At 36.9% G+C, this 26,106-nt stretch overlaps 2 protein-coding genes across 2 annotated transcripts; both read right to left on the bottom strand.

Annotated features, from left to right (window-relative positions):
• Window positions 1–4,381: 4,381 nt before the first annotated feature.
• Window positions 4,382–15,495, bottom strand: LOC306850222 (homeobox-containing protein 1-like). Its single transcript, XM_079385731.1, has 9 exons — window positions 15,265–15,495; window positions 11,284–11,829; window positions 9,727–9,812; window positions 9,338–9,448; window positions 8,559–8,715; window positions 6,840–6,922; window positions 6,638–6,733; window positions 6,270–6,385; window positions 4,382–5,633 (listed from the first exon to the last, which is right to left on the bottom strand). The coding sequence occupies exons 2-9, from the start codon at window positions 11,826–11,828 to the stop codon at window positions 5,490–5,492; spliced, it is 1,338 nt and encodes a 445-aa protein (XP_079241857.1). The 5' UTR covers window position 11,829; window positions 15,265–15,495; the 3' UTR covers window positions 4,382–5,489.
• Window positions 15,496–18,347: 2,852 nt separating this feature from the next.
• LOC306850493 (potassium channel subfamily K member 13-like) lies at window positions 18,348–21,086 on the bottom strand (the record flags this gene model as incomplete). Its single annotated transcript, XM_079386149.1, has 2 exons — window positions 18,348–19,249; window positions 20,756–21,086. 2 exons carry the CDS (start codon window positions 21,084–21,086, stop codon window positions 18,348–18,350), a joined length of 1,233 nt encoding a protein of 410 aa, XP_079242275.1.
• Window positions 21,087–26,106: the final 5,020 nt, after the last annotated feature.

Raw genomic sequence — 26,106 nt, 5'->3', positions numbered from 1 at the left:
AAGGGGTTCTAGTTTTAGCTTACTTTTCCTTGACTTGAAGGGGGGGGGGGGATTATTCAAGTAGACTGTGAAAAAAAAAAAAAGTTGAGAACTTAAGGCAACCAGCTTCAGCAGATTTGAGTTTCCTCAACCACCACCAGTGTGCAGCATCCACTTGGATGATGCGACGGCAGCCACAGCACAACGGCGCCAGTGCGCTCACCACACACCAGCTACAGGTGGAGAGGAGAGAGAGTGATAGAGCCAATCAAGTGGATGGGGATTATTAGGAGGCCATGATAGACAAGGGCCAGTAGAGGGAATTTGGCCCGGACACCGGGGTTACACCCCTACTCTTTATGAGAAGTGCCATGGGATTTTTAATGACCACAGAGAGTCAGGACCTCGATTTAATGTCTCATCTGAAGGACAGTGCTTTTTGACAGTATAGTGTCCCCGTCACTATACCGGGGCGTTAGGACCCACACAGACCACAGGGTGAGCACCCCCTGCTGGCCTCACTAACACCTCTTCCAACAGCAACCTAGTTTTCACCGGAGGTCTCCCATCCAGGTACTGACCAGGCTCAACCCTGTTTAGCTTCAGTGGGCAACCGGGCTTGGGCTGCAGGGTGATATTTTTCTCTCTCACAAACTCGCAGCCAATAATTTTTTTTTCTGCATGAAAAAGAGCAGCTGCACACATTTATATACAGTCTTCAACAATCCAGTTACAATTTCAGAATTAGGAATATAACGAATTTGTACTAAATTCTGAAGTGATGTATAAAAGTATGATCAGACAAGTGTCTTTCAGCTCATTAAGTTTTTATTCTCTAGAAGGTACAGTTCTAAAATCAAAACAACTTAAAAACAAAGTTTGAAAATGAACAATAGTGTCAAAACAAAACTTAAAAAAGTAACAAAGCATATGCGTATTATACTACATATTAATTACAGAACAGTCTACTGTCCAAAAAAGGCACTAAATTCTGTAATAAGAGATACATGATTAGACTATTTCAAGTTAATACAACAGTGATATATTTAGAATTTTTTATACTCATAGAATATATTTATATATATTTAATATATTCACATATTGAACATGGACAGATTAAAAACACAGTCGAAGTGTTCCCTCTTTCTTTCACGACAGACTTCTGTTCCAAACACATTGCAACACTAGCTTAAAGACTTCTGGGTAACTGACTGGGCACTAGTCCATCATCACATTGTGCCTCAATACTGTTTCTAAGAAAGCATTTACTGAGGGACTCTGTGTTCGTAAGATTGGACTGTCTGTATCATATAATAAAATATACAAGACTACATGATTGCTGTGCAAGCTTATGATACTTAACGCTCAAATTTGGGTTGGCAACGCCAGCTGACTTAAAACATTGAGGACAATTCTACACTTTTCTTAGCTGAAAGTATGATTGGCAGTTTGCAATACTGTTCATTGTCTCGCTATAATAATATCTAATATTTTGACTGAGGTTTAATGAAAAACTCTGAAATACAAAACAGAGACCGGGGCTAGTTGTCACAGAGAAATTGTCACAAGGATTATATTTCAGTAATTACAAAAAAATAAAAAATATGCAGAAATGCTTGATTTCGCATTCATATGTCAATATCTATTCTAATAGCTGCTGAACGCAATAAAACCACATTTGCATTACAATTATATAATGAAAACAGATTTCAACAGATATAAAACTTATTTTTCTGATTCAGAATTCAGTTGGAGGACTGTAATTTCATTTTTCATTTAAATTTCTGTTAGCCAAAACCTTGATTTTAAGTGTTTTGCTTTATATTTAAAATTTTACTGTTTATATTCATAAGAAATTGTTAATTCATTTGAAAAAGTATTGTAGGTTCAAAATTCAGGTTGGGCCAAGTTGTCAAGTTTTACGTGTTGTAGTTTTGTATAATTCATTACAACTTATTTTAACCAAATTTGATAAAAAAAAAAAAACATTATAATAAAAATAAGTCAATAATAATATATTTTAAATAAAATATGTATTTGCAATAATACATATTAAACGTGATGTTTAATATTATCTTTTAGAGAGTGTACATATATATATATATATATATATATATATATATTGTCAAATATTCACTGATGTAAAAAATGTGCAAAATAGCCCCGGTCACCCTTACAAAGGAACAGATTGTACTTGATTTAATTCAACCAAATTACAAGGCATAACTAGAGAAACAAATACAGTCTCATTTGACAGATTTATCTGCTTAGCAGAATTTCCAAAAGCGAGAAATTTCATTTCCAATTAATATTCTCTCCTATACAATATTCTTTCGTTATATATTTATCAGATAGACTTGGTACATTTATGTTAAGCTTATGTAGATTTATGGAATAAATGTATCTAGGAATATTAATGTTAACTTAAACAGCGTCATCAACAGTTAATTTTCACAGAAATGACGTGTTGACAGATTTGACACATTCTGTAATTTAAGTGCTTAAAAATACTTGCATTAAGGCTGAAGCCCATGTTCAAAATTCACGTTCGGCTGCGAGCTTGTTCGTTAGCTAGTGGCGATCTCATGGACTGAAATCTAACGCTCAATAGGAACAAAGGTGTGTTGATGAGTTGAAATGACATTCTGAGAGAACTTTTGAAGCAGCTGATACTTTTCACAGGTTTGTCATCCGATAGCTGTTTTGATACGTCTAAAAAAAGCTTATTTGTGACTGCAATGATGTGCATTACACACAGAAAGCAGCTTCCTAAAAGGCAAAGAGGAAAGACTGTAAAACGTGGGAGAGGGCATGTGGTTAGTATTCCTTTTTTAAAACAAGCACCATATTTCAATTCTGAAGCACAAATAAAAATAACCTGAACTAGTCCATCCCTCTTATGTTCTTTCTTTGAAACAGTACCAGATAAATGAAAAAAAAAAACATATGTAGGTTGGGGTAAAGAACCCAAAGCACCATAACCCTCTCCCTTAAAGTGACATTTTATGATTATTCAACAAAAAAACAAATAAGCAAGTACATGGGATATTTATTAGAGTGGTTAAATCCACTTTAATTTTGGAAATAACGGTTATTAATAGCCATGGAAGGGACTTTAGCTATCATTTCTTTCCAGAGAAACCCCATATTTGAACACGTGGGCAAACACCAACAGGTTTTTTTGTACTGGAACGTCGTCACCCTGATTGTCAAGTGTTTTCCCGTTCGCTGAGACAAAGAAATCCCCAATGCTACAACATTTTCCAGCCGCGTGCTGCTGAAACGTTTGCACAGTTATTGGCTGAGTAGAACACTTTGAGGTTATATACGTTCAAATAAACGGCTGTTGTCTGATTGCTTTTAGAGAGGCCTGCAGAAGAGCCCGACTGAATTTCTAGTCTGCTAATGCTGAAATATAATGGCACAATCTTCACGAGTTGGCTTCAGTTTCCAGACAGCCTTCGACGCCTCCCTGCAGAGATGCACAGTTGTGTAGCGGCAGGAACATAAATAAGCTCCCGCTAGTAATTAAAAGTGCAATACGTAATTGCTGAAGCCAGCAGGCCGGTTATGGTACCGCAAAAACAGTCCTTTTACGCTGACAACCAGGGTCCACAATTAACGTTTTGCCAATTTTACAACTACAAGTATTTCATACTGGTCATAAAACTGTATTTTGTTTTACTTAATCTATTCTTGTCACAATGACAACTAAATTTTGATGTAGTGACGAAACGTGCGAGTCGCAACAGATACAATTGATTAGCGACAGGCAGAAAGTTTGTAGAAATGTAGCATTGTGTAACAGTTAAAGATTTGTTTCTTACAAACATGCAGCTGTTTCACCTTCACAAGACATTCATTGATAACTGATGGACCGGGTTTGTGTGGTAGAAATTTGTCAATGGGTAGAGATTTTGGACTATCGTCTCTTGCGGTTAAACGCTCACGTGATGTTGCTGTGCTACGTGGTCACGAAAACGTATCATTTGCACGCATTTTTAAGTATTGCGGTTTAAAAACAAGTGATGATAAGCTGTTGAAATGCAATCAGCAGCAAAAGACCACTCGTTTGGCTATATGCGCGCAAAATGCATATCTTTGCAAATATCCCCATTAACACAGTAATTTAGGTCTTAAGTGAAAGTAAACAGCTGAGAAAGAAAACGCATGTGAAACAGAATATTGAATCCGGGCAGCTCTTAAAGTGACAGCAGTCTAATATTACTATTATTAATAGTCTAATAAATCTCTCACTGCTTTTGACTTTTGTAACTTTAATAAGAAGAAATATATATTTAAATTACACAGTGAAGAATATGCAGTGTTTTTATCAATTTTGATTACTTATAGATTGTATGTAACATTTCTTATTTACTTGTTCCGCTGTAGTATTTTTTTTGTCCTATTGCTTATAATTAGTTTCTCATTCTTATTATAATCGCTGACTGTTTACTCGTCTTCAATGAGCTAGAGATTTTTTTTCTCGGCTAGTGAAATTTCAATGGCATCAGACAATTTGATATCATAGAGACAATAAAGACCAAAATAAAAATATCGTGATATATATTGTTACAGAGAAATAAAATGATTGATTTTGGTCAAATCGCCCACCCCTAGTATGGCAATATTTTTTTTAAGTGTCTCAGCCATTTTTAAGACAAGATATGAAGTTAAAATAACTTTTAAAATAATGATATTTAAACATAACATTTATAAAACCATGCCTCGAGAGCTGTTTTTGAATGCAAAAACACATTTTATGTAGATGCCTAAAAAGAAACGTTCAAGACTTCCTTAAGACTAATCAATAAACTAGTCAATTTCGAATCACCAAGCTATTTTGCATTTCTCAGTAAGACTTATCAACTAGCCAGTAATTATTTTTTTTCTAGTCTGTTAATGCTTGGCAGAGCAGACTTGGCAAAGTCGCAGGTACACATTTGGTGGTAGGCAAGTGTTAACTTTAGACCCTGGTGACAACTGTACAAGTTTAAACGCAATTTCAGCAACGCTAGACTGCACGTACATAAAGAAATAAGTTAATAAGTGAGAGAGAATATGCTTCCCAACACACTTTCCCTGGAGAGACTGAGGCAGTGAACATTTAGTATGATACTGACCTCTTATATCCTGCAAAGAAGACTTCCTGAAAGAAGGAAAACTGAGAGGCGAAATTCACTATCCAAGTGTGAGATGGCAGGGTGATATGTTGCATGAAGTTTTTAGTGAACGTGTTTCGTCAACAGTTTAATCGCACCGCCTCCCCAACCTGCTGCATGTAGGAGAACGGTTTGAATGAAAAGACTATTGAGGCGTCACATGTAGGAGGGAGGAGGAAGGGGGGAATGTTGGGTTAACAGTCTTTATAACCTCCGCATTCACTTTGGTCATCAACGACCTGGCCATATTCCTCATAACAGTTCACGCACAAACTGTTTGGCTTTGTTTACGTAACCCCACATTTCTCCTTCGGCTTCCCTCCGCACTCCACGTCGAAGGGAGGATTCTCACTCATCATCCAGCACCTCTGTCTTGATGTCACTGGTGGGTCCGCCCTGCCTTGCCAGTGCCAGGATGCTGTGATTGACAGCGGCCATCTCCACTGCCAAAGCTATGGGGTCCTGGTGTTCGTTTGGACCGGTGTTGTCATCCTATAAGGAAGTAGAGAACCAGAGATTGGTCTGAAGCCCTCTGATTTTGCCTCTGCAAACCTGTTTGAATGACTTTGTGTCATTAAAAGACAAAAGAGCATGAAATAGTTCATACAACTCATGATACACCAATTACAGAGTTTGGGCTGATTTTTAAAAAATTGCATTTATTGGATTTATATTGGCTGGTATTGGATATTTAATTGTGCATTTTCCCCATTTTCAAATTTAGACTGACCTCTGCTGTCATTCCTAAATTCATATGAAGCATTTAAAATGATCTATTTACAAAATAGCATTCAATTTCAATATCAACCATATAGTGATTATCAGCCATAACATGACAATAATTATTAGCTAATCGGTATTAGCCAGAATTTTTAATTAATCTAGGACAAAATATATATGACATAAATATACAATATGATATACTAAATAGTGTCAAAAAATAATAATTATATATATACACACATATATATATATATATATATATATATATATATATATATATATATATATATATATATATATATATATATATATATATAGGCCATCCTAGCAAAGATATGTAGGAATGGTTAATTTATTTAAAAAATAAATAAATAAATAAATAATAATAATCACTAAATTTCTTACCATTCCCAAAACTTGGTCAGCAGCTACAGGCTCACCGTAGTCATTTCCATCGATCTCATCGCTGTTGGAATGACCTCCCGGGCTTTGGACATCAATCCCATGACTCTCCAGGATTGCTGCTTCTTAGAAAAAAACAGACCTTGCCATAACATATCTGAGCCCATTAGGATGTACCCAACATGATGGAACTGAGTTTTCTGAAAGGCATTTTTCTGTAAATTCAATATTTCTGATGAATACACATTTTGAATGAGACAGCTGCAGCATGGTGATAACAACGCAATGGAAATAATTACATTGTCCATATTCAAAATGCATTGTTGCGTGTAATTCGAGCTTTGTCTGTCCCCAGAGGGCTTCAACATTACCTATGTTGGCTCTTCTCTTAATTTCCTTCCGTCTGTTGGCAAACCAGTTGTAAACTTTCAGAGACGTGACCCTCTCAAGATCTGAAAGCTTCTTTCCTTAATCAAATCACAGCAGAGCTCATCAATAACGTCTGGGGCCACGATAACAGGCATTTACACATGCATTCATCTTCTTTATGGAGCTTGTGTTTAAACATCCTACCTGGTTTCTGAATAACTGCATTGCAGGCGTTGGCAATTTCCTCTCGTTTGGCTTCATCGGGGTACTGGTTGTCATTGAAATAACTTGTGCGGAAACATAAGATAAACAATGTAAGGCCGATAACCTTTTTATAACACATTTCGTAGTTTTAAAGGGGTCATATGATGCGATTTCAAGTTTTCCTTTGTCTTTGGAGTGTTACAAGCTGTTCGTGCATAGATGAGATCCCTATATATTCTTTATAAAAGACGAAGTTCCATGTATGTCTACATCACAATGTGGAAATATTTGCATAATGCCGCCCAAATGTTCAAGAAGGTGTGGTTTCAGTAACCGCAGTAGTGTTGATGCAGTCATGTCAGGAAGACCCTGTGTGTTTCTATGCGAAAGCAAAAGCTCTTTATTTGGCCTTCCGAAAGTAGGTGCAATTAGAAATCATTGATTAAGATTTGTTTACAACACAACATTTTATGTACGACAGTTTCGTGAACCTAGTAGAGTACAAGGCTGGCTATGCACGAAGGCTATTTCCAAAAAAAAAAAAAAAAAAAAAAGAAAAAAAAAGTCAATTCCGACTTTGCTATGACAATCTTCTGAATCAGTAACTGTAAGTATGTTTTGTTATTAGTTCAAGTATTTGCCATTGACTGTTCTGAGTTTTGTGCGTAACGCATCATGAGTGTGTGTGTGAGGGGAACAGGGTCACATCACAGCGGAGTGTACAGCAGCCCGTCAGAAATAGACTTAACCGCAGCTTGTGTACTGCAAATACATACGAGCATCATCATTGTGTCCGTCACGCAACTCTGTCCCCCTTTTGGACTGATAAAACTAACTTGAAAGCTGAAGCTTGCGATTATGGTAAGGGGCGTCACATTTCCGAACCGTGCTTGAGGTGTTCGGCCAGTCACAATGCACTGGGTCAGTTGGCCAATCAGAGCAGACTGCACTTGTTGGAAGGCGGGCTTTGTAGAAAACAACGTTTGAGAGAGGCGGGGCACAGAGGAACTACAATAATGTACAGTATTTGAAAAATGTTTTTTTTTTAACATTAAAGCAGGTCAACATATTCTGTTACACCAAATACACAAAATAATGATCTTTAAAATAACATCATATGACCCCTTTAAATATAGGCTTGCATTGTCTTTGTTCATTCTAGATTTAGGTTGACTGTTTTACAGTTGTCACAATACCAACATTTCAGTAGTCAATATCAATACTAGTCAAATTTTCACCATTCTTGATAATAGTTAAGATACCCAGCAAACTATATGTACAGTATCATTAGATTAATTTAAAGAGCTAATTATTAATATAAACACTAACATACTGAATTAAACAATGGCACACATTCTTATATATCTGTCAATTAAGATTACTTTTTTTCCAAGTAATTATTCAAATAAACAGAAATCTGTAAAATAAATGAACACTTTACAATGAGGTTCAAAATTCCTAAGTTAATACATCAGGTGTCATGAACCAGTAATGAACAGAACTTTACAGAATTAAATTATCTAGGTTCATGTAAATTTCTACATACTAAACTGATACATTTTTAACATTTCAAGCTGTATAAATAATGTATTATGAACAAACATAAATTAACAATGAATAAACAATAGTGTGTTTATCAACGAAAAGGTCATCCATTATCCTGGAATGACCCACAATGTCCTGTCCTGACCATTCACACAATTTACCACATCCTCTCACCTCTCCATCACCGCCAGACACTCTTTCCTCCAGGTGAAGCGGCTGCCACGCCGCAGACGGAAGCTGCCCTGGGTGCTGCTAATGGGAGGAGGGGTCTGACGCCACTCCACAATGTCCTCCAGGGCCATCGGGGTGGGCCGCATGGCTAGTGTTGCACCTGGGACACAAACATGACGTGTCATCTCAGATGAAGTGTCATAAGGAAAACAGTCTGTGTGCTTCTGAAGAGACCAAAGCCTTTTCACTATGTCCGGAAGCACATGATAATGAGAAAACCGCTGCTCTGGGGTTTGGGTCATGATCTTCTAATCTATTCACTGAACGTCTGATATCTTCCCTCAGATCAGCCAGGAATGTCGCAATAATATGAAACATTCAAAATTCAATATAAAAGCAAACAGTATCAGTATCAAATGACAAAACAATAAAATAAATCATACATATGGCAACTTGCAAATTCAAAAATTTTGAAAGGGCTGCTTGTTTTACCCAATTTTGCAATCACAAAATATAATTTGGTTTATATAGAATTATGATTTTTATGATTTTATTTTTTTTATTGTCATATTGTGTTGTATAGAAAGAATCTATAAAAATAAATAAATAAACAATAATAATATACAAATTATGAACTATTTTATCACCTCAATGTTTTGTAACATTTCTATCAGCCAAATTTGTCTTGGGTTTAGAGTTAAACTAAAGTTATTAGATGACAGAAACATTAGAAAGTTGTTGGACGTCCTACACGGGTAAATGACACTGGGGTTGAGTATTACCAGGTGTAGTTTTCTCTAGTTGGTACCAGCGGTAGAAGGCTCTTTTCTTCTGCTCGCTGAGGTCTGAGCCCTGCTGGAGCAGCCAATGAGAGATCCGGCTCTGACTGATACCTGGAGACAACAACACACAGCTCATAAGGGCAAAATCTGACTTGCATATGCCTCTCGAAGGCCTGCCATGACAAATCCCACAACTGTAATAAAAAAAACAGCCATTCAGCTGACATTTCTGTATAGCATTATGCTAGAAGTAGCAAAATATTAAGGTGTGCTTTAACTGCTCTCTTTTTTATTATACAAAATAACAACGGAAATATATCACAGTCACAGGATAAATCACAATATATTTGTTATTCATTTTGGAAAACAAAAAGCCAGAGCAAACTAACCTGTAACTTGGGCAACTACTGCCTGTGATATTCGCCGGTTCCCCAAGAACGCTTTAATCTCTTCTTTAATTATAGCACTGTCCATTCTACAACAACAGAGAGAGAGACAACAAATGAAAAACATAAATTTTTGGAAACATTTCTTAAAGAACCATTCTATACAACAAAAAAGTCCCTAATGCTTGTCTTTAACTATATGTTGTCATATCAACAACCAGTCAGTATTAATAACACTAATTTAAGCTTCACAAACTGCAAATAGAGTTCATTTCAGTTCAGATATGATCAAAGTTAATGAGTGACTCGGATTCAGTGTTAAGGACTGACATGAATGATTTGTGACTCATTTTGAATGATTCATGTAAAAGAATTGTTCATAAGCGTCAACTGAACATGAATTGGACTGCACTGGGATTGCACTGATATTTTTTGTGTGTGTATTATGATGCAGCAACCAAATACACATATTATTTCAGTTCAGATATGACTAAGTCAGATCCAGTTTTAATGATTGATGAATTTTTGGCTGATGAGTTCATTTGTGACTTGTTTTGAACGTATTGTATTCGTTCATAAGAGAACTTTTCATGAACTGGACTACACTGTTTTTTGTTGTTATTTTTGCACGGTATTTAGATGTATCATCCAAATACACCGTTTAAGTTCATATCTGAATGAAAGCTAACAAGTAAGGTGTTTTAGGCTGACGAGTTCAAAAGACAATTGTTCATCATGAAGTGGACTACAATATTTTTCTGTATTTAGGGCCCAAGCACCGCGGTGCAAGGACCCTATTGGAATTGCTCAGTTTCTTCTTCTTCTTCTCCAAAATGAATCGCATTTTTGAGGACCTAAACATGCTCAAAACTCATGAAACGTTGCACACGCATCAGAACTGGCGAAAATGTACATCTGATATTGGTTTCAGAAGTGGGTGTGGCAAAATGGCTCAATGGTGCCACTTATAAAATTTCAACGAAGTGCCTCTCGAGCTGTGTTTCAAATTAGGGCTGGGCGATATATCGAACGCAATGATAATGCGCAACTTGTCAGTAAAGCCGGTTCTGTGATTAGCGGTAAATCTCCATCACCTGCTTTCAAATGCAGCGGCATTTAATACACAGAGCTGTAGTCAACTGACAAGCTACGCAATATCGAGTTCATTATTCCAGATGAATCGCATTCGATATATCGCCCAGCCCTATTTGAAACACATGTACGAAATTCAGTAGACACATGTAACACACCAATACCTCCAAAAAAGTATATCGGTACGAAGTCCAAAACCCAACAGGAAGTCTGTTATTTTTTATTTTCTCGGCAAGTATTGTGCCGTTTTTGCCATTTTCATCAAACTTCACGTTTGATAAGAGTCCTGTCCTGAACACATGCCCATGGCCATATTCAGTTATAGTCACAGCACCACAGCCAAGCAGTGAGCCCGGGTGCAAGGGCCCTTTCAATGCTGCTTGCAGCCTTAATTGTTTTTGTATTGTAACCATCCAGATTTTTTTTTATAAAATATGAACCATCCCATCCAGAGAGTTTCCCACTTACCTCATGAGCTCCTCGACTTTGTCATCGATGTCCACTTCCTCATCTGGGTGCTCGTATGCAAAGGCCCGCGAGGAGGTGTTGCTAACAGCGAAGCGGGGCGGAGAAAGCTTCCCGTTGGGCATAGTGGCGAGGCCGTCCCGTCCATTTTGGACCATGGGTGCTACTACCGGCACAGGGGTGGGGACCGTCGGGGGCGGGGAGGTGTCATAGCTGTTGCTAGGGGAGGGAGAAAGGCCATTGCCACGGTATCCCGTCTGCGTGGCCGTAGAGGTCGTCGAAGAAGAGGCTGTGAGGTTGTTAGAGGAGGTAGTGCAGGAGTTGGAAGAGGTGGTGGCATTGCTGCCATTGCCGTGATTGACGCCGGCTGCCCCGCTTCCGCCATGGGCGTGCCGGTGGCCGAATTTCTCCACGTGCTCGCGGTCCAGCCGGTCGAGGGTGTCCAGGGCGTGCAAGATCTCTTGCTTTGTCATGCCGCTCCGACGAAGCCGCTGCAGCAAGTCGATCTGCTCAATGGTAAAACGAGGCTCATCTGTATAATGGGACATTCTGCCAAGAAAAAGAGAGAGAGCTGCTGCATTAGAGAATTGATGTTGGAGGAAATGCTGATAAAACACGACACATGGCTGCATAATGTCTAAAAGTCAAAACAACACAGCCTAGACTAAAAAACAATGTTTTTGTCTAAGAAATGCAGTGGAGGAGGTGTAGCAGGGGCGCATGCGCATGAGCCCTAACTAAAGCATTATTTTTCCAAGAAAATGTCAAAGTCACCGCACCTTTATCGACCAATCATTGCAACAGAAGTGTGGAGCCTGTCTGAGGTCAAGGCAAAGACACTGCATGCATTACCACAGAATTTTTATTAGACTTTAAACAGCAGAAAGCTGGGACATGTGAGGAGGGGGAAGGAGGTTAACTTTAGGGAAAACTGCCAAGAAAAATTCCATCGGAGGCGGCCAACCTACTTTCAGAGAAGAAGCTGAGGATGAATCACTCCGTACGGGCGTTTGTCTGAGAATAGTTCTCTCAATGCCAGGCTGTTGCCCACACACGCGCGCTTCTGCCGTATTGTTGTCCCGTAACACACCGTATTTCAATTCATTTCGAGTTTTAAAAGCAAGCTACAACTTATGGTGCTGCAAATGCAAAACTCGTGCCAGCGGAATATGCATTCCGTATGGCACAGTGTAATGCAATCAAGTAAACGAGAAAACTTTGGGGCTCCTTTTAACAAAATGAAGATTTCAACTTCCCTGCGACATGTTCTTCAAGAATAAATTCTGCTGATGAGCGAGTACGACTGTCTCCTGGTGTCTGCGCTGCATAAAAAAAGATTTCTGCTCACCCAAGCACCCTTAAAAAGCTTCAAAAGGTTTAATTATCCAGAGGCATCAGATTCAGCAAATCAGCAAAAACAACAATAAATCTGGGAGCATTCTAAAGGATTTGTTCAGTATTCCATTTTTTGTATCTCCCAAAAAACAATACCTTGCCTTTAGCAGTAGAAACCAAACAATAAGATGCGTGCACCACATATACATTTTCAGTCTTTCTGACATAAGAATAAAAAACATTCTAAATGTAAAGGTGTCACCTCAGACATGATAAACCACATTGACAGAAGAACTCAGAATCGGCCATAGACATGTTAAACCACAGGCACGCACAACCACTTCTACTCACTTGATGATAACAAACCAACTCAGTTAACTGACCAGCACACATAAATCAAGTAACACAAATAATTGTTTAATAATGCAAAAAGCATCGCTACTTTTAACAATAACGATCATCAAGGGAGATACAATAGTGCTATATCAAACATTAAATGCAAGGCTACTGGTGTGCATGCAATTTTAATAAAGTTTTAATGCTCTGAGGAGTTTTAGAGTTTAGTGTTGCTCATTGTTTCTTTTATTTACATATTCATAGTCATAATGATAGTCTTATCTGACATATGCATGGAAGCATAAAAGCATCTATAGATTATAGTTATGAAACTACAGTACTGAAGCAGCAGCACAAAAACTCATCTGTTTTGCAGCAGCTTAAGATCAAAGTTGATTTTGTCCATATGCCCCTGGTTCTCTTCATCAGCACGGCATCCAAAAAAAGCCCAAATCTGCGTTTACTTCTATTCTCCTTCATTTTAAACTTTTTTTTTTTTTTACAGCCCATTTGTTGCATATGTAACTTACGGTGATCTTTAAATTATCAATTTTCCTCTATAGACAGCTGGTAATTATTAGACCTTCATGCCCACAGATCAATGAAAACAGAGACCATCTCATCTGAAGTACCTGATGCCCACTGTGCTTCTACAATTAAAGTTATATCTATAAATAAACTGAATGTGATAAGCATCTACAGGACATCTACGGTCTCTACAGAAACATAAACAAAATGATTATTCAAGCCACACAAAACTGCACATATTAAAGCTGTTAATATCATTCAAGAAGCGTAGTTTTTATTTAAAATTAAGAGATAAATCAAATGCGTCCTCAAATTATTTATTTTCCTAACATTTAAAGGAAATAAATGTATTTTAAAAGGTCATATCTGTAACAAGCACATAACACCACCTAAACGATGCTCAAAAAGATGCAATAAAACAACAAAACTTAAAAATAAAAATGATAAATAAACACTTTTAATAATTATATTAAATGAAAATATTATACAAGCTATTTGAGAAGCTCTGTCTGTAATTATAATCCATAAACATAAAGCTTTTTTCTCATGAGGGCTTATAAGGAATGCTTATAATGTGCACTGTTAACCCTTTGTCCCTGCTTCATATAAGCATACTAAGCAAAAAGCCACTTCACCTCATATAACAACATTAACTGAATTCTAGGGAAGAAAACACATTCTTTTGTTAGAAACTTTACCCGCTAACATTATTTTCACTGTGGAGACAAACTGACCACTCTGAGAAAATATGATATGGCCCAAAAATGGGAAGCCTCATAAGCTTTCTGCACTGGCAAAAAATATGAAGTTGATATGAAGAAACTGAGACTGGGAATGAAAGCTAGAATCCAGAAAGCTGCACAGCCAGAGAAATTGCAAACTGTCTTAAGGTACGTGATAAGAACAGGTTGAAGGGACCACGTTAAAACATCCAGACTGACTTTTTTATTGTTGAATAGATCCTGGAAAGTGCAAAATACTAAACCATAATCCATATTTTAGCTTCATCAGCAGTTTTTGCAGTTGGTCTGTCAAAAATGCATCTAAATTATTTTAATTTAATGTAATGCAATGTGAAGAATTTACAATAAAAATGCATGACGGGAAACAAAAGCACTTTACATTAGAAAATTTAATCTGGATTTATCACATCTGCAAATAAACTAAGCAATTTAATTTGATCAGTTCATGACAAAAATAACGTGCTTGTACTGGATTAATTGTATATTGCATACACTTTATTGAAAAACTATTAACATATAGTATCTATAAGAAAAGATGCACAACTTTGAATTTAGGTGGTCTTAATAGAGACCACTTAATAGTGGTCCCTAATTAAAAAATATCTGCTATTGAAAAAATAATAATAATAATAATAATAATTTGCATCAACTATCAAGCCTATATTCACCGGACGTCACTTTAACCCAATATAAACACCCAAATAACACAGCTCTCAGGATGCTGTCAGCACCTAGTTGAAACACATAATAACAGAATAATATATAAATATACACATAACTATTAATAGCCATAATAATGAATGCAAATTAGTTCATTTGACCAATGTCATCATAGTGTCAGTTGTTGCACAGCTGCTGGCATTTCTTTTCTAAACCCCTATCCCAGCACAGAACGAGAGCAGATGTGACTTTACATGCGAAGCAGCGGTCGAACCGAGCTCAATCCCCCCCAGAGCGTCATTTGCACGTGAATGCATGCTTCATGTCTCCAGACAGATTTAACAAATGACGCCTTTCTTATAATTTGGCATCTCAGACTTACCTGATTGTGCGCGTGCGGGGCCTCCGTGCACCACAGCATTTATTCAACTCAACTGACAGTGTTTCCGTCCCTTTAATCCCCGTCGCCAGACATGAACCGGCAAAACAGGACGATGTCCGACTCTCCCGCTACCTTTCCCTAATTTGATTTCATTTCAAGGCAAAAACTGATTCGCCTTTGTCTGACTGACAGAAGCCATATTGATATTAACAGAAGCGCTGCGGTGGTTTCATGGGAGTTGTAGTTCCTCTCAGCGGGCGGGATAGTCACACTTAATGAGAGTTCGTCGAGCGCCGGACTACAAATCCAGTGGAATATGGTACAGTTTCATCCTCGATCATTTTTCACCAAATGCTGCACGGACAAAAATATAAATTCTGACTTTTTATTCGCTGAGGACGTGAAGAAAGAATGTGGAGTTCACTATTTATATTTCTTTCTCTCTGAAATATGAATTTCGTTTATTATTAATATTATTATTAAGGTAATCATACAGATGTATGTTTTCAACAAGATAAAGTTTTATTACACAATACCGCCCTCTAGTGGACATTTACCGCAATCACAACAACAGTGTCCACAAAACCACATTTTGGTAGCACTGCAAAATACTAATAAAGATATTGAAATTACATGATTCTCAAACGCGTTCAAAATATCTGTAATTTATTTTCTTGTTGTTTTTTTTTTGTTTTGTAGTAGGCATACTACCAATTTCAATATTATAAATGTTGGTGAGAGCAGTGGTTTGATATTTTTGTGTTACCCTTTACATTTTTTTTACCATTTTGTTTAGTTTTAGCTGAAATACCTATTTAATGACAACTTACCCCATTCAGCATTAAATACGGTAGGTTTTTGAGTGCAATGAACAGCCTAGACTTTATGTGGCCTATGTGCCTGTGTTTCAAAATCAAATCACAGCCAAATAACCCGGGGCTTCTTGAGTCGATTATACTATTGTAATTATGCAAAAGGCAAGAAATGTGCATTAGGCGTGCAACAATATGACTGTTTAGGATCATTGACTTGGCATTGATCCACTCACTAATTTTGACAGCCCAGAATGCACAAAATGAACAAATAAGAAGACTAGAATATGCTAGAAAACATCTATTTCCTTTGCTGCTTGGAAACAGGTTGGAAATCCACTGAGTTGCTTTTGCTGGCTTTCACATCACCTCTGAGATTCCCCTGAAGTGACAGCAGGATCATATCGACACGGTGTGAAAGCTGGTGAGGGCCATAAGACTGCAGGTGACAGATGTTAATGGAAGGAAAGTCATGACACACATACACAGACAGGACAGGACTCACCAACCTAAAGAAATGGATATTCACTTACCTGCTGTTCAGTCAAATAACAGCCTGCATTATGAGATGATTTGCACAACAGTAATCTCATACATCCAATATAGTTATCATAATCAAAATATGATATCAAAATACGGTATTTTGTCGCGTCGCTCCGCATCCAGTGTGGAGAGCATCACTGATTATAATGTTCTAGACTAAAAAAAAACAAAAAAAAGTATAATAATGTAACAAGATTTCCCAGCAAAATTTATTATAATTCATCATGCATTACTCCTCTACACAGTCATTCACCTCAAAATAAAGTAAGCAGGTTTCAAAGTTTAAGATACAAAGTGCTGGAGAAAATGATTTGATGTCCTGCATCATACCCATTTTGGCATTGCACATATTTCATGAACAGTTGTTCATTTTGTTCTGTGCACTGTTGCACATTTGTTTCAGTTCATCTGAAATACCTGATAAGCAATTCAAGCAATCAATCGGTTGTAGTAGAGTTATGGATTCTATACAGCTGCAAGACTCTCTGAAGCGTCTGCAGTATAATGTCATGAAACAGATGGCATGTGGGCTGTCTGGCTCTCTTAAATGTCACACCTTATGCCTCATGCCCATATCTACATACCTGCACAGTGAAGAGGATAGCAAGCAACTGGTGAATGAATGTAATTTCCATCACCTTTTCACTTAGATTGTTCAGCTGAACCTAAAAAGAAACGCTTCACTAGAAAGTGTCAGAAGCTGACAGAAGTGACAGAAAGACGGAGTCCAAAAGTCTGACACCACAATGATAATCTCAGACCCTATACATGCATGCATGCATATTCAGAAGTTCAGGGTCAGAGCTTTTTTGTTGTTTTAAGTCTCTTGTGCTCACCAAGGTGCATTTACTTGATAAAAACAGTAATAATTTGAAATACTTTTACAATTAAAAATAACTGTTTTCTATTCCAATATATTTTAAAATGCAATTTATTCCTGCGATGGTAAAGTTATTTATTTTTTAGAAATCATTCTAATATGCTGATATGGCACTCAAGAGACATTTATTATCAGTGTTACAAATAGTTGTGCTGCTTAATATTTTTTGTGAACCCCATGATAAATGTTTTAAGGATTCTTGATGAACTGAAGTTCAAAAGAACAGCATTTATTTGAAATAGAAATATTTTGTAAGTTTTACTGTAAATGTATTGTAAAAATGTAAAAATCATTTGATCCAAAGTTCATGCAGCTCGAGTGCTGCTGCAATTTAATCCAAAGAAGGACAAGCCAAGTACTATTTTTCAATTAATAGTTATGAAATTAAAAAATTAATGTTAATTTTTCAGTTCACATTTAATGTGAATTATGCTCATAATATAAACATAAAAAATATGTTCACACTAGTGGTCTCAGACTTTGGACACGCTACTGTAGATCCCATCTGTTCATTTTTTGGCATGCAAAGTGCTAAACCTGATTGCAACGTCCTCCAATAAAAAAACAAAACAAAAACAAAAACCTGCAATTATAAGAAAGTTTGAGTCGAAACTCTGTGCAGCAAAGCCTCTCCCAGCACATCAATCTTAGAAACAGACCTGAGCTTGAGTTCTCCGTTCTCTTTACCTTCAGAGCAGCAATGGATATTTCAACTACAGCATTCAAAACACAAAAGAGACTTCATGTACGAGCCTACATCTGTATTATAAAAGTAATACTAGCTAAATGGGCAGTGCAATCTGGCTTTTCATAAAGCCATTGTGTTGTTTTGTTTGTAAAGGTTATATTTATCTGTCCACACTGGTTTCTGCAAGCCTATTATTCATTATGCCCAGGGCTCCGACCCCACCAGAGAATCCATTGTGCCTATTTGTTGACCCACATGGCCTGGGATGGCCGTTAGCAGTCTCAGACAGTTGTTTCTGCATGATCGCCAAATTGACCTTATTAGCCACCAAGAAGTCTCTCATGGAGATCATCTCTCCAGACATCCTGCGTCCATCCGTCTCGCTGTCGTTCACTGCATCTGTGTCTATGGATATGTTGCGAACACGTGTTCGCACATGGGCCGGCATGACTGCGTTTCTACGGGGCCGGAGAGACCTCCGGGGGCAGTGACGACATGGCATCTTGAGCTTTTTCAGGAGCCAGTTGAGCACCTGCTTGATAACAATAGAGATGACGTTGAACAGTGAGTAAATGCAGCAAACGCCCATTAAAATAAAGAAGAAATTGCCGATTCGGTAGACGGTTTGGTTTTCGTAACTGGCTCGCTGGTTGCTGACCATATCCCCGAAACCAATGGTGCTGAATGCCACAAAGCAGAAGTAGAGTGAATCCAAGTATCCCCATCCCTCGATTGAGGAATACATGGCTGAAGCACAAAAAGAAATGATTATTGCTGCCACGCAAAGGATCATCATCACACAATACACTGAGGGCTTCCATCCTGCAAGGCTGTCTTCACGATTTAGCCTCGCATCGCTCGAGTCTTGTCTGCTGTTGTGAGGTAAAACTCCTTTGCGTCGCCGTTGGACTTCATGGCAGGATTTGAGAACAAAAGCTAACACTGTTATTATTCTCTCCAAGAACAGATTGAAAAATAAAATGGTGGCTGCACAGCCAATGAGACCATAAAAGATCAGGAAGATTTTGCCACCGCCTGTGGCTGGTGTGGTCATTCCAAACCCTGTGAGAAATATGAGAGGAAGAAACGTTAATTTATATATATAACTGAATAAACAATATTTGCCACAGGCTGTTTATTGATCTCAATCGGCCAAAACTATTTTCTTCTTCAAAGCTGGAGAACAAACTGTTGCTATTGGTGACAGATACTGAAACATCTCCCACCTTTCCCTTGTCACACTGATTGAAATGCAAATAACAAGTGGATTGCATTATTCTTCTCATAGATGTTTTTCCCCTGCACATGAAAGCCACCATTGATGGGGACATCATGAAGACAAGCTCATTCTCATCCTCAGCTGAAGACTTTATCACTGGACATTTCATGAGGTGCTTGATCAAAGAGAGATGCAATGAAACCAAACTAAACATCAGTTAATATAAGCTGCAAAGGTCTATGGTTCATATCGTTTGGAATACTAACAGTTGTGTGGTTGTTGGCTCCCCTTTGGGAAATTTTCTTGGAATTAGTTAGGAATACAGGCATGAGGAACTGGGAAATTCTGTAAAAATCTTTGATTGCACTACCTGCAGTGTTCGATGTAGATAAACAGGATCTTTATTAAGTTTAAAACCTCAGTGTCAATATTTATATAAAGATAAAATGTACAGAAAAGAGAGCGGGACATGTATCAGACTGACTTAACTTGTACAACATCCAACATCCTAACAATTTGCAACACTTTATTGTGTATTCATTTTAATCTTGACAAAGTGTATTTACACATACAGTATATACACAAATAAATAAATACACAACATGAACACTAAAACACTAACAACACAAGAAAACTTGTGTCTACACAATTCCTGTGGTTTACCTGCATAAGTCAATAAATAAATAATTAATAAATAGCTGTATCACATATACTACAGGTCGAGTTGTCACAAGGGCTATATGTCAGTAACAATATGGTTTTGAGTCAAAGCCAAATTACATAAATATATGTTTTCTATGTTGCTTTTTAATGTTGTTTTTAAGTCAAACCTCACTAATTACATTTTTTGTGTGGATTCTATCCTAATTTTTGCAGTGTTTCAGGTAAACAAGTGAAGATGATAAAACCACACTGACATACATTCATGAAGGGACAATAAGACCGACTATTTGAAATATTAGAAATGTAAACAGTTTATTCATTACAACACACACACACAATACAATACAAATATATATATACTGTATATATTGCATCCTATTTCATTAAACTGTTAACAGACCACTTGTATTGTGAGAATATGCCTCACTATTCAAACAATAAGGTGTCTGTAATAAACTGTATCAATATTTTTGCTTTTCCAGGCAAGACTTTAGGCTACATATATTCACTGAATTGAAAAGTGTGACTGTCACTCACTCACACTCGCATAAATAAATTAGTATTAGCCTGCTATATTATCATACAATTGTTTATTGTAAATACAAATTCTAGTGATTTCAGATAGCTATATAAATATAATAAACCTAATACATTTAAGAATCTTTTAGTCCAAATATATTTCTTACCGATGGTGGAAACGACAGTACCGACAAAGTAAAAGGCTCCAGTAAAATCCCAGCGTGGTCTGAGGGTGTCCACCCTTATTCCTGCCATGTTCGCCTCTTCATAATGTCTCAAGAACTTCTCCAGATCACTTTTGTTGAGATTGTACTTTTGGCTGAAAAGCTCAAACCTCTGAGCCCACTTTTCCTTCGCCTGCTTCTCCTTGGGATGCTCCAGGGCTGAAAAGACCGCGGCTCCGCACAGGAGGTAGAGGATGATGAGGAGCAGCAACATTATGAACCTCGCATTATCTTCATTCACAGGACCACAGCAGCACGCGCCTCTACATGCCATTATTTGACTACTGCTGGACAGGACTGGTAATAAAGTCTCCACATCTTACATTTAACGGTGGTGGGCATGCAACTATAAGAAACTTCCTCGTCTTCCATTATTCTTGGGCTGCATGTACATCAAAATCACTGCATATGAGCAATGATGATGAGAGATGCTCATACCATCCTCTTGACAATTGGTTTAGTGGCAGCTGAAATCCTGTTAGATGAGATTGTGGGTGGATCTGCTAGTTCAGCTCATCTCATGCGATCCATCTCACTGGGTCACTTCGAAAAGCCGTCATACCTTATATTCACTTCAGTCGCTGGTACGTCCATCAGGTGGCTGCACGCACGCTATTGAAAAGATCTTACAATACTGATACAAGCGTTGAATTTATGCATAAGCTAAAACTACTATAGTAAGCCTTCAACACCAGTTTACACAGACTAAACTCGCAAGAACTCTCTGGACACATTCGCGATGCACTTAAGTTCAGTCGACAACCCTAACAAAAAGCGCACGTTCCCTGCGACTGCACGAAACTATCGGAGCAGAGGCATATGGCAAGCCATTTTAACAATTACACTCTAAAACTAAAGTTTTTCTTTCTTTGTTGCTGGAACTTATTTTAATATTATTACAACGTATAAGATCTTCAACTGCGACTAGTAGGCCTATCTATTTCCCAGCTAATAGGGATTGTTCTCAGAACTTTGGCTAAAATTTCTGGCAGTTTCCTAAAATTTATAAACAAATTAATTGTACTGGAATGTGTGCCCAAAGTTCTCTGGTCTTTAATAATGTTCTCTAAACGTTTGCACAAAAACATTATTTATACATTAAACATTTTAGTTGGACATTTAAAAAAAAAAAAAAAAGAAAAAAAAAAAAAAAAGTTACTACTTGTTTCAGAACACATAAAAGTAGGGTACAACGGGGCTAAAGGCACACCCTAAGAAAAAAAGTTGCTTTTCATTACGCCCAAAGTGTATTATTGCAGAACAAATAAATAAATTTATGGAGCAACATATTTAGTTAGAAAATAAATCATACAAGTTATTTTGTTTAAAAATTTTATAAATGTATGAGGTGGCGTGGGGTAAAAGGCCCACAATATATATACAAATACTTTAGCAACAATAATGTTTTTCCTTTAATACTGTAAGCTATTACTTGTTCAAAACAACCACTTTAGCAAAGTGTGTACTATTGTCTGCTTATTTTTTGTTCAGTAAATATACTGTCATTAAAATATGTTAATATAAAACATGTTAAAATACAGAAAAAAAAATCATTTTAAAAAGTAAAGATTCTGAAAGCATTGAAGGAGATCACATAATAATTTCATATAGATTTACAGTAGTTACAACAAATTATATTTTATTATATGATATGATCAATATCATGTTTTTAAATATGATGGTCTCATGCTAAACACGGTGATTATCTCCAACATAATATATAATATTTACCATCTGAATCTAACCATGTTATGTCAACAAACGAAAAAGTCAGCCTTCTATTAATGATTATGTTAATTATTGTACTTTTTACCCAAAATACCATACGTTTTTCTTTACCAAACTGTTGCTTTAATTATCTTAAAGTGCATATTGCAGGTTAAACATTTTTTTCAAATGAATATATAACCTTGTATGAAAATACCATGAACCGTTAATGCAGGATTTGAAAATGTTTTACAAGACGCGAGGGCACAAATTTAGATAAAAAATTGAGGCTTTCCTTGACGGTTCTCAAAAACCGCTTTTTTTCAACATCGCGTCATGTTACGTCACAGAAGGGAGTCGTGTGCCGCACTCTGCTTTGAGCACACGCGGGTCAGTGTGTTTTCGGTAGTTATTTTTATTTCAATGTATCATTGTCATGGTAAATTATTGTGTTTGTGGAGGTTGCACAAACTCCAGCCTGTCAGGACATCGAGTCCACAGGTTTCCTAACAAGAAATAGGACGGCATCTTCTGGGCCTCGGTGCGTTAGTGCAGCTGAAGAGACGGGACTTCACTAATGCATCTGCTTCAAACACCGCGGTGGTGTGTAACTTAACAGATGTGATGGAGGCCAAGTGGAAAAGCATGGTCAGCAGTGAATGTGATCTAAACTTGTGTTTGCTTCTCCCAGCATGCATCAGTCTGAGAGAGGAATACTGCAGGTCACCTCGCATTTCCCACACAAGCACCGAATCAAAAACGTGTTTATCTCTCTCTCCTGCGGTGATAAGAAACCACTATCACGTAACGTTAGTGTCGGATATTAACGAGTGTGACACGCCTGATCAACGCTTATTAGTTTCTAGTACTGGTAGTATCGATACTAGCATTGCTATTAGCTAACGTGTGTATATCTGTAAGGTAACACTGATCTCTCACCAAACACCTGCCCTGTTCTCCTCACATCAACTCAATTTGTCTTCTCTGACCGTTGTTCTGTCTAATCCTGGCCTGTCCTGCTCTCTTGGCTGCATAGCAGGCTCATCATTTTATCTGTGGTCCGTCATACGAGTGTAAATACACATTTAAAATTTTCTCAGCGTCCGAACTGTCATTGCGATCCATTGTTTTCCTGTGGTCTAAATGGACCGCTCTCCCTTTTAATGTGTCCCTTCCGGTTTTGGCGCGTTTCAAATGCAGAAGTAAAATTCTCACAAAAACGACTCCAGAAGCCTTAATAGCGTATTTTAAAGTATATTTTAAAGAAAATCAAGTTCCTACAGTATTTTTTTTATACATCGACTCACTGAAGTCTCTAACCTGCAATATGCCCTTCAGTAAAAAACTGAAAATAATTAAGTGTTATATGTCTGTGGTTTTCTGTTTCTCCTGTGACCTGGTTTTACCCATTCTGTTTAATTAGTCATTCAGTTCACCTGTTGTCTTATCTCATTAGTTTCCTTTGTTTGGTTCATGCTTTAAGACTTCAATTCTCCCTTAGTCTTCGTCCGTTCTCATCCATTTTATGCTGTTATACTTGTCTGTTTCCTGGATTTACTAATTAAAATACCTTTTTATTTTCTTCGTGTGATTGTGCCTCATCAACCTGTGACATTAAGACCTTTGTCTCAAAATATATTCAATAATTTTAGCAATTCTTATTTGCTACTTAAATCTACAACATTTAAAAAAACCTCAAATTTTAGATCAAATAAGCACAGAAACAAATTTGTGCAGCTGCCCGCGATTGCGTCAAGGATCAGCCACATTTGCACGTGCATCTTGAAAAGCAAATGTTTTGCAAAGTGCTAAGCCAAGTTTTTCTGCCATTTAGTGGTTTAGAAGAAAATGATAACAAAGGCACCTTTTACACCAAGGTGCCTTTAGCACCGTTGTACCCTTATGTTCCTATACTGTTTGTAAAATGTAATGTTCTCGGGATTTTACTTTTTTTTTTAAAACTGAACGTTTTGAACATTGAGAGAAATGTTTTTATAACTTAATGGGAATGTTGGCACAAAGATCTTTCAAAATGTTTTTGTTAGCTTGGTTTTAATTTGCTACTACTCCATTCAGTCACTATTATTCATTCATTTGTTACTAGTCACTCTTATTCCAACAGTCACAGATTTTGATGTTACTGGTAACAAATTGCTAATTTTGCCATTTGATTCTTCGTGGATGGTTATTCCAGTAAGTAAATATACTAAATATTTACTAGGTATTCACATTTAGACCTTTAAAAAAAAAAAAATTGTATGTTTTAGATTAAAATGATCAAATCAATATACACTGACATCAGACATTAGCATGTATTCCTTTTATTACTTTTACTAGCCAATTCTCATGAAACGTAATTTTTAAAAATGTAATATAAGTAGCTGTTGTAATATAGCAAAGCTCGACTAATAAATATTTGAACCTAATTAAAAAAGGGATATGTGCCAGAGACAACTGTAATATGCATTAATCAGAACTCAACATAAATGCAGATACTTGTTAGTTTTAAAGAATAAATGTTAAAACAGCTTTCCATACGATGCCTTCATGGCTTTAAAAGGTTCATCCAAGCAACACAAAACATAAGGCATCTATGCCTGATTGCCCATGCAACTTCATCAGTGGTCAGACCCAATAAAATGCTCCTTTGAAATTAAGACTGATGCTTAGCTGATATATTGATACTTGCCTGATATTCAGGACATTAAAATTAAAATGCATCATAACTTAGATGTCAGTTTTTCTTTTAGAAAATTTAAACTGCAAAATGCAGCAGTCTATCAGTCTTTATGGTTAAAAAAAGACTAATACCAGCACACTTTCCAATCAAAACGTTGAAAATAAAAGTTTGATTGGTCTTAAATGATAGAACAAGATACATTATTTGTAAAATGTTAATGGAACAGGTCCATAGTTAATGTAATGAACTATATATATATATATATATATACATACCCTGAAAAATAATTACAAAAATGAGTAACATAGTAGACAATTATTAGTAATTCCAGGGATGTAATTGGAATCGTTAACATAGTAGTCACTCATTCGAATAATCCTCGTGGTTTTGGCCAGACTGCTCTGTTAGGAATTACTCTAATGATCCGAGATCAACACTAAAAGACCTTTTTAGAATGGAGGAGACCTCTCTGATATTCATCTGATCTAAAGTCTAAAGCAGTTTCAACAAATGTCTCAGAGAGCTTTGCAGGAGATACATGATTCAGATTGAATATTTCATTTTCATTACAATGTAAAATAAAAATTCCACAAGCGACATGCTGTAACTTTTAAGTACAGACGTGCTGGAGAAAAGGTCTAAGTGTCACAGGTAATTCCTGTATCAAGGTAGAGTTAACTTTTCCAGTGTTGCTAGGCAACATGACAATTTCAGGATGAGTAGAAAACAGCACCAATTGTTCTGTATTTTGAACACATTCAATATATCACTGATGCTGGGGGAGCAGAGTCCTCCTCAAACACAATACTGCATCACTGTAGCCGGGAATGAAAAAGTCAATCCGCCCTTGGACCTCGCCCGGAATTCATTTCAGAGGACATGTCCATAATCAAACTTTTAAAAAAGA

Source organism: Barbus barbus (assembly GCF_936440315.1).
Source record: "Barbus barbus genome assembly, chromosome: 30".
Taxonomy (NCBI): Eukaryota; Metazoa; Chordata; class Actinopteri; order Cypriniformes; family Cyprinidae; genus Barbus; species Barbus barbus.
This window is presented reverse-complemented; position numbering and strand designations above follow the sequence as displayed.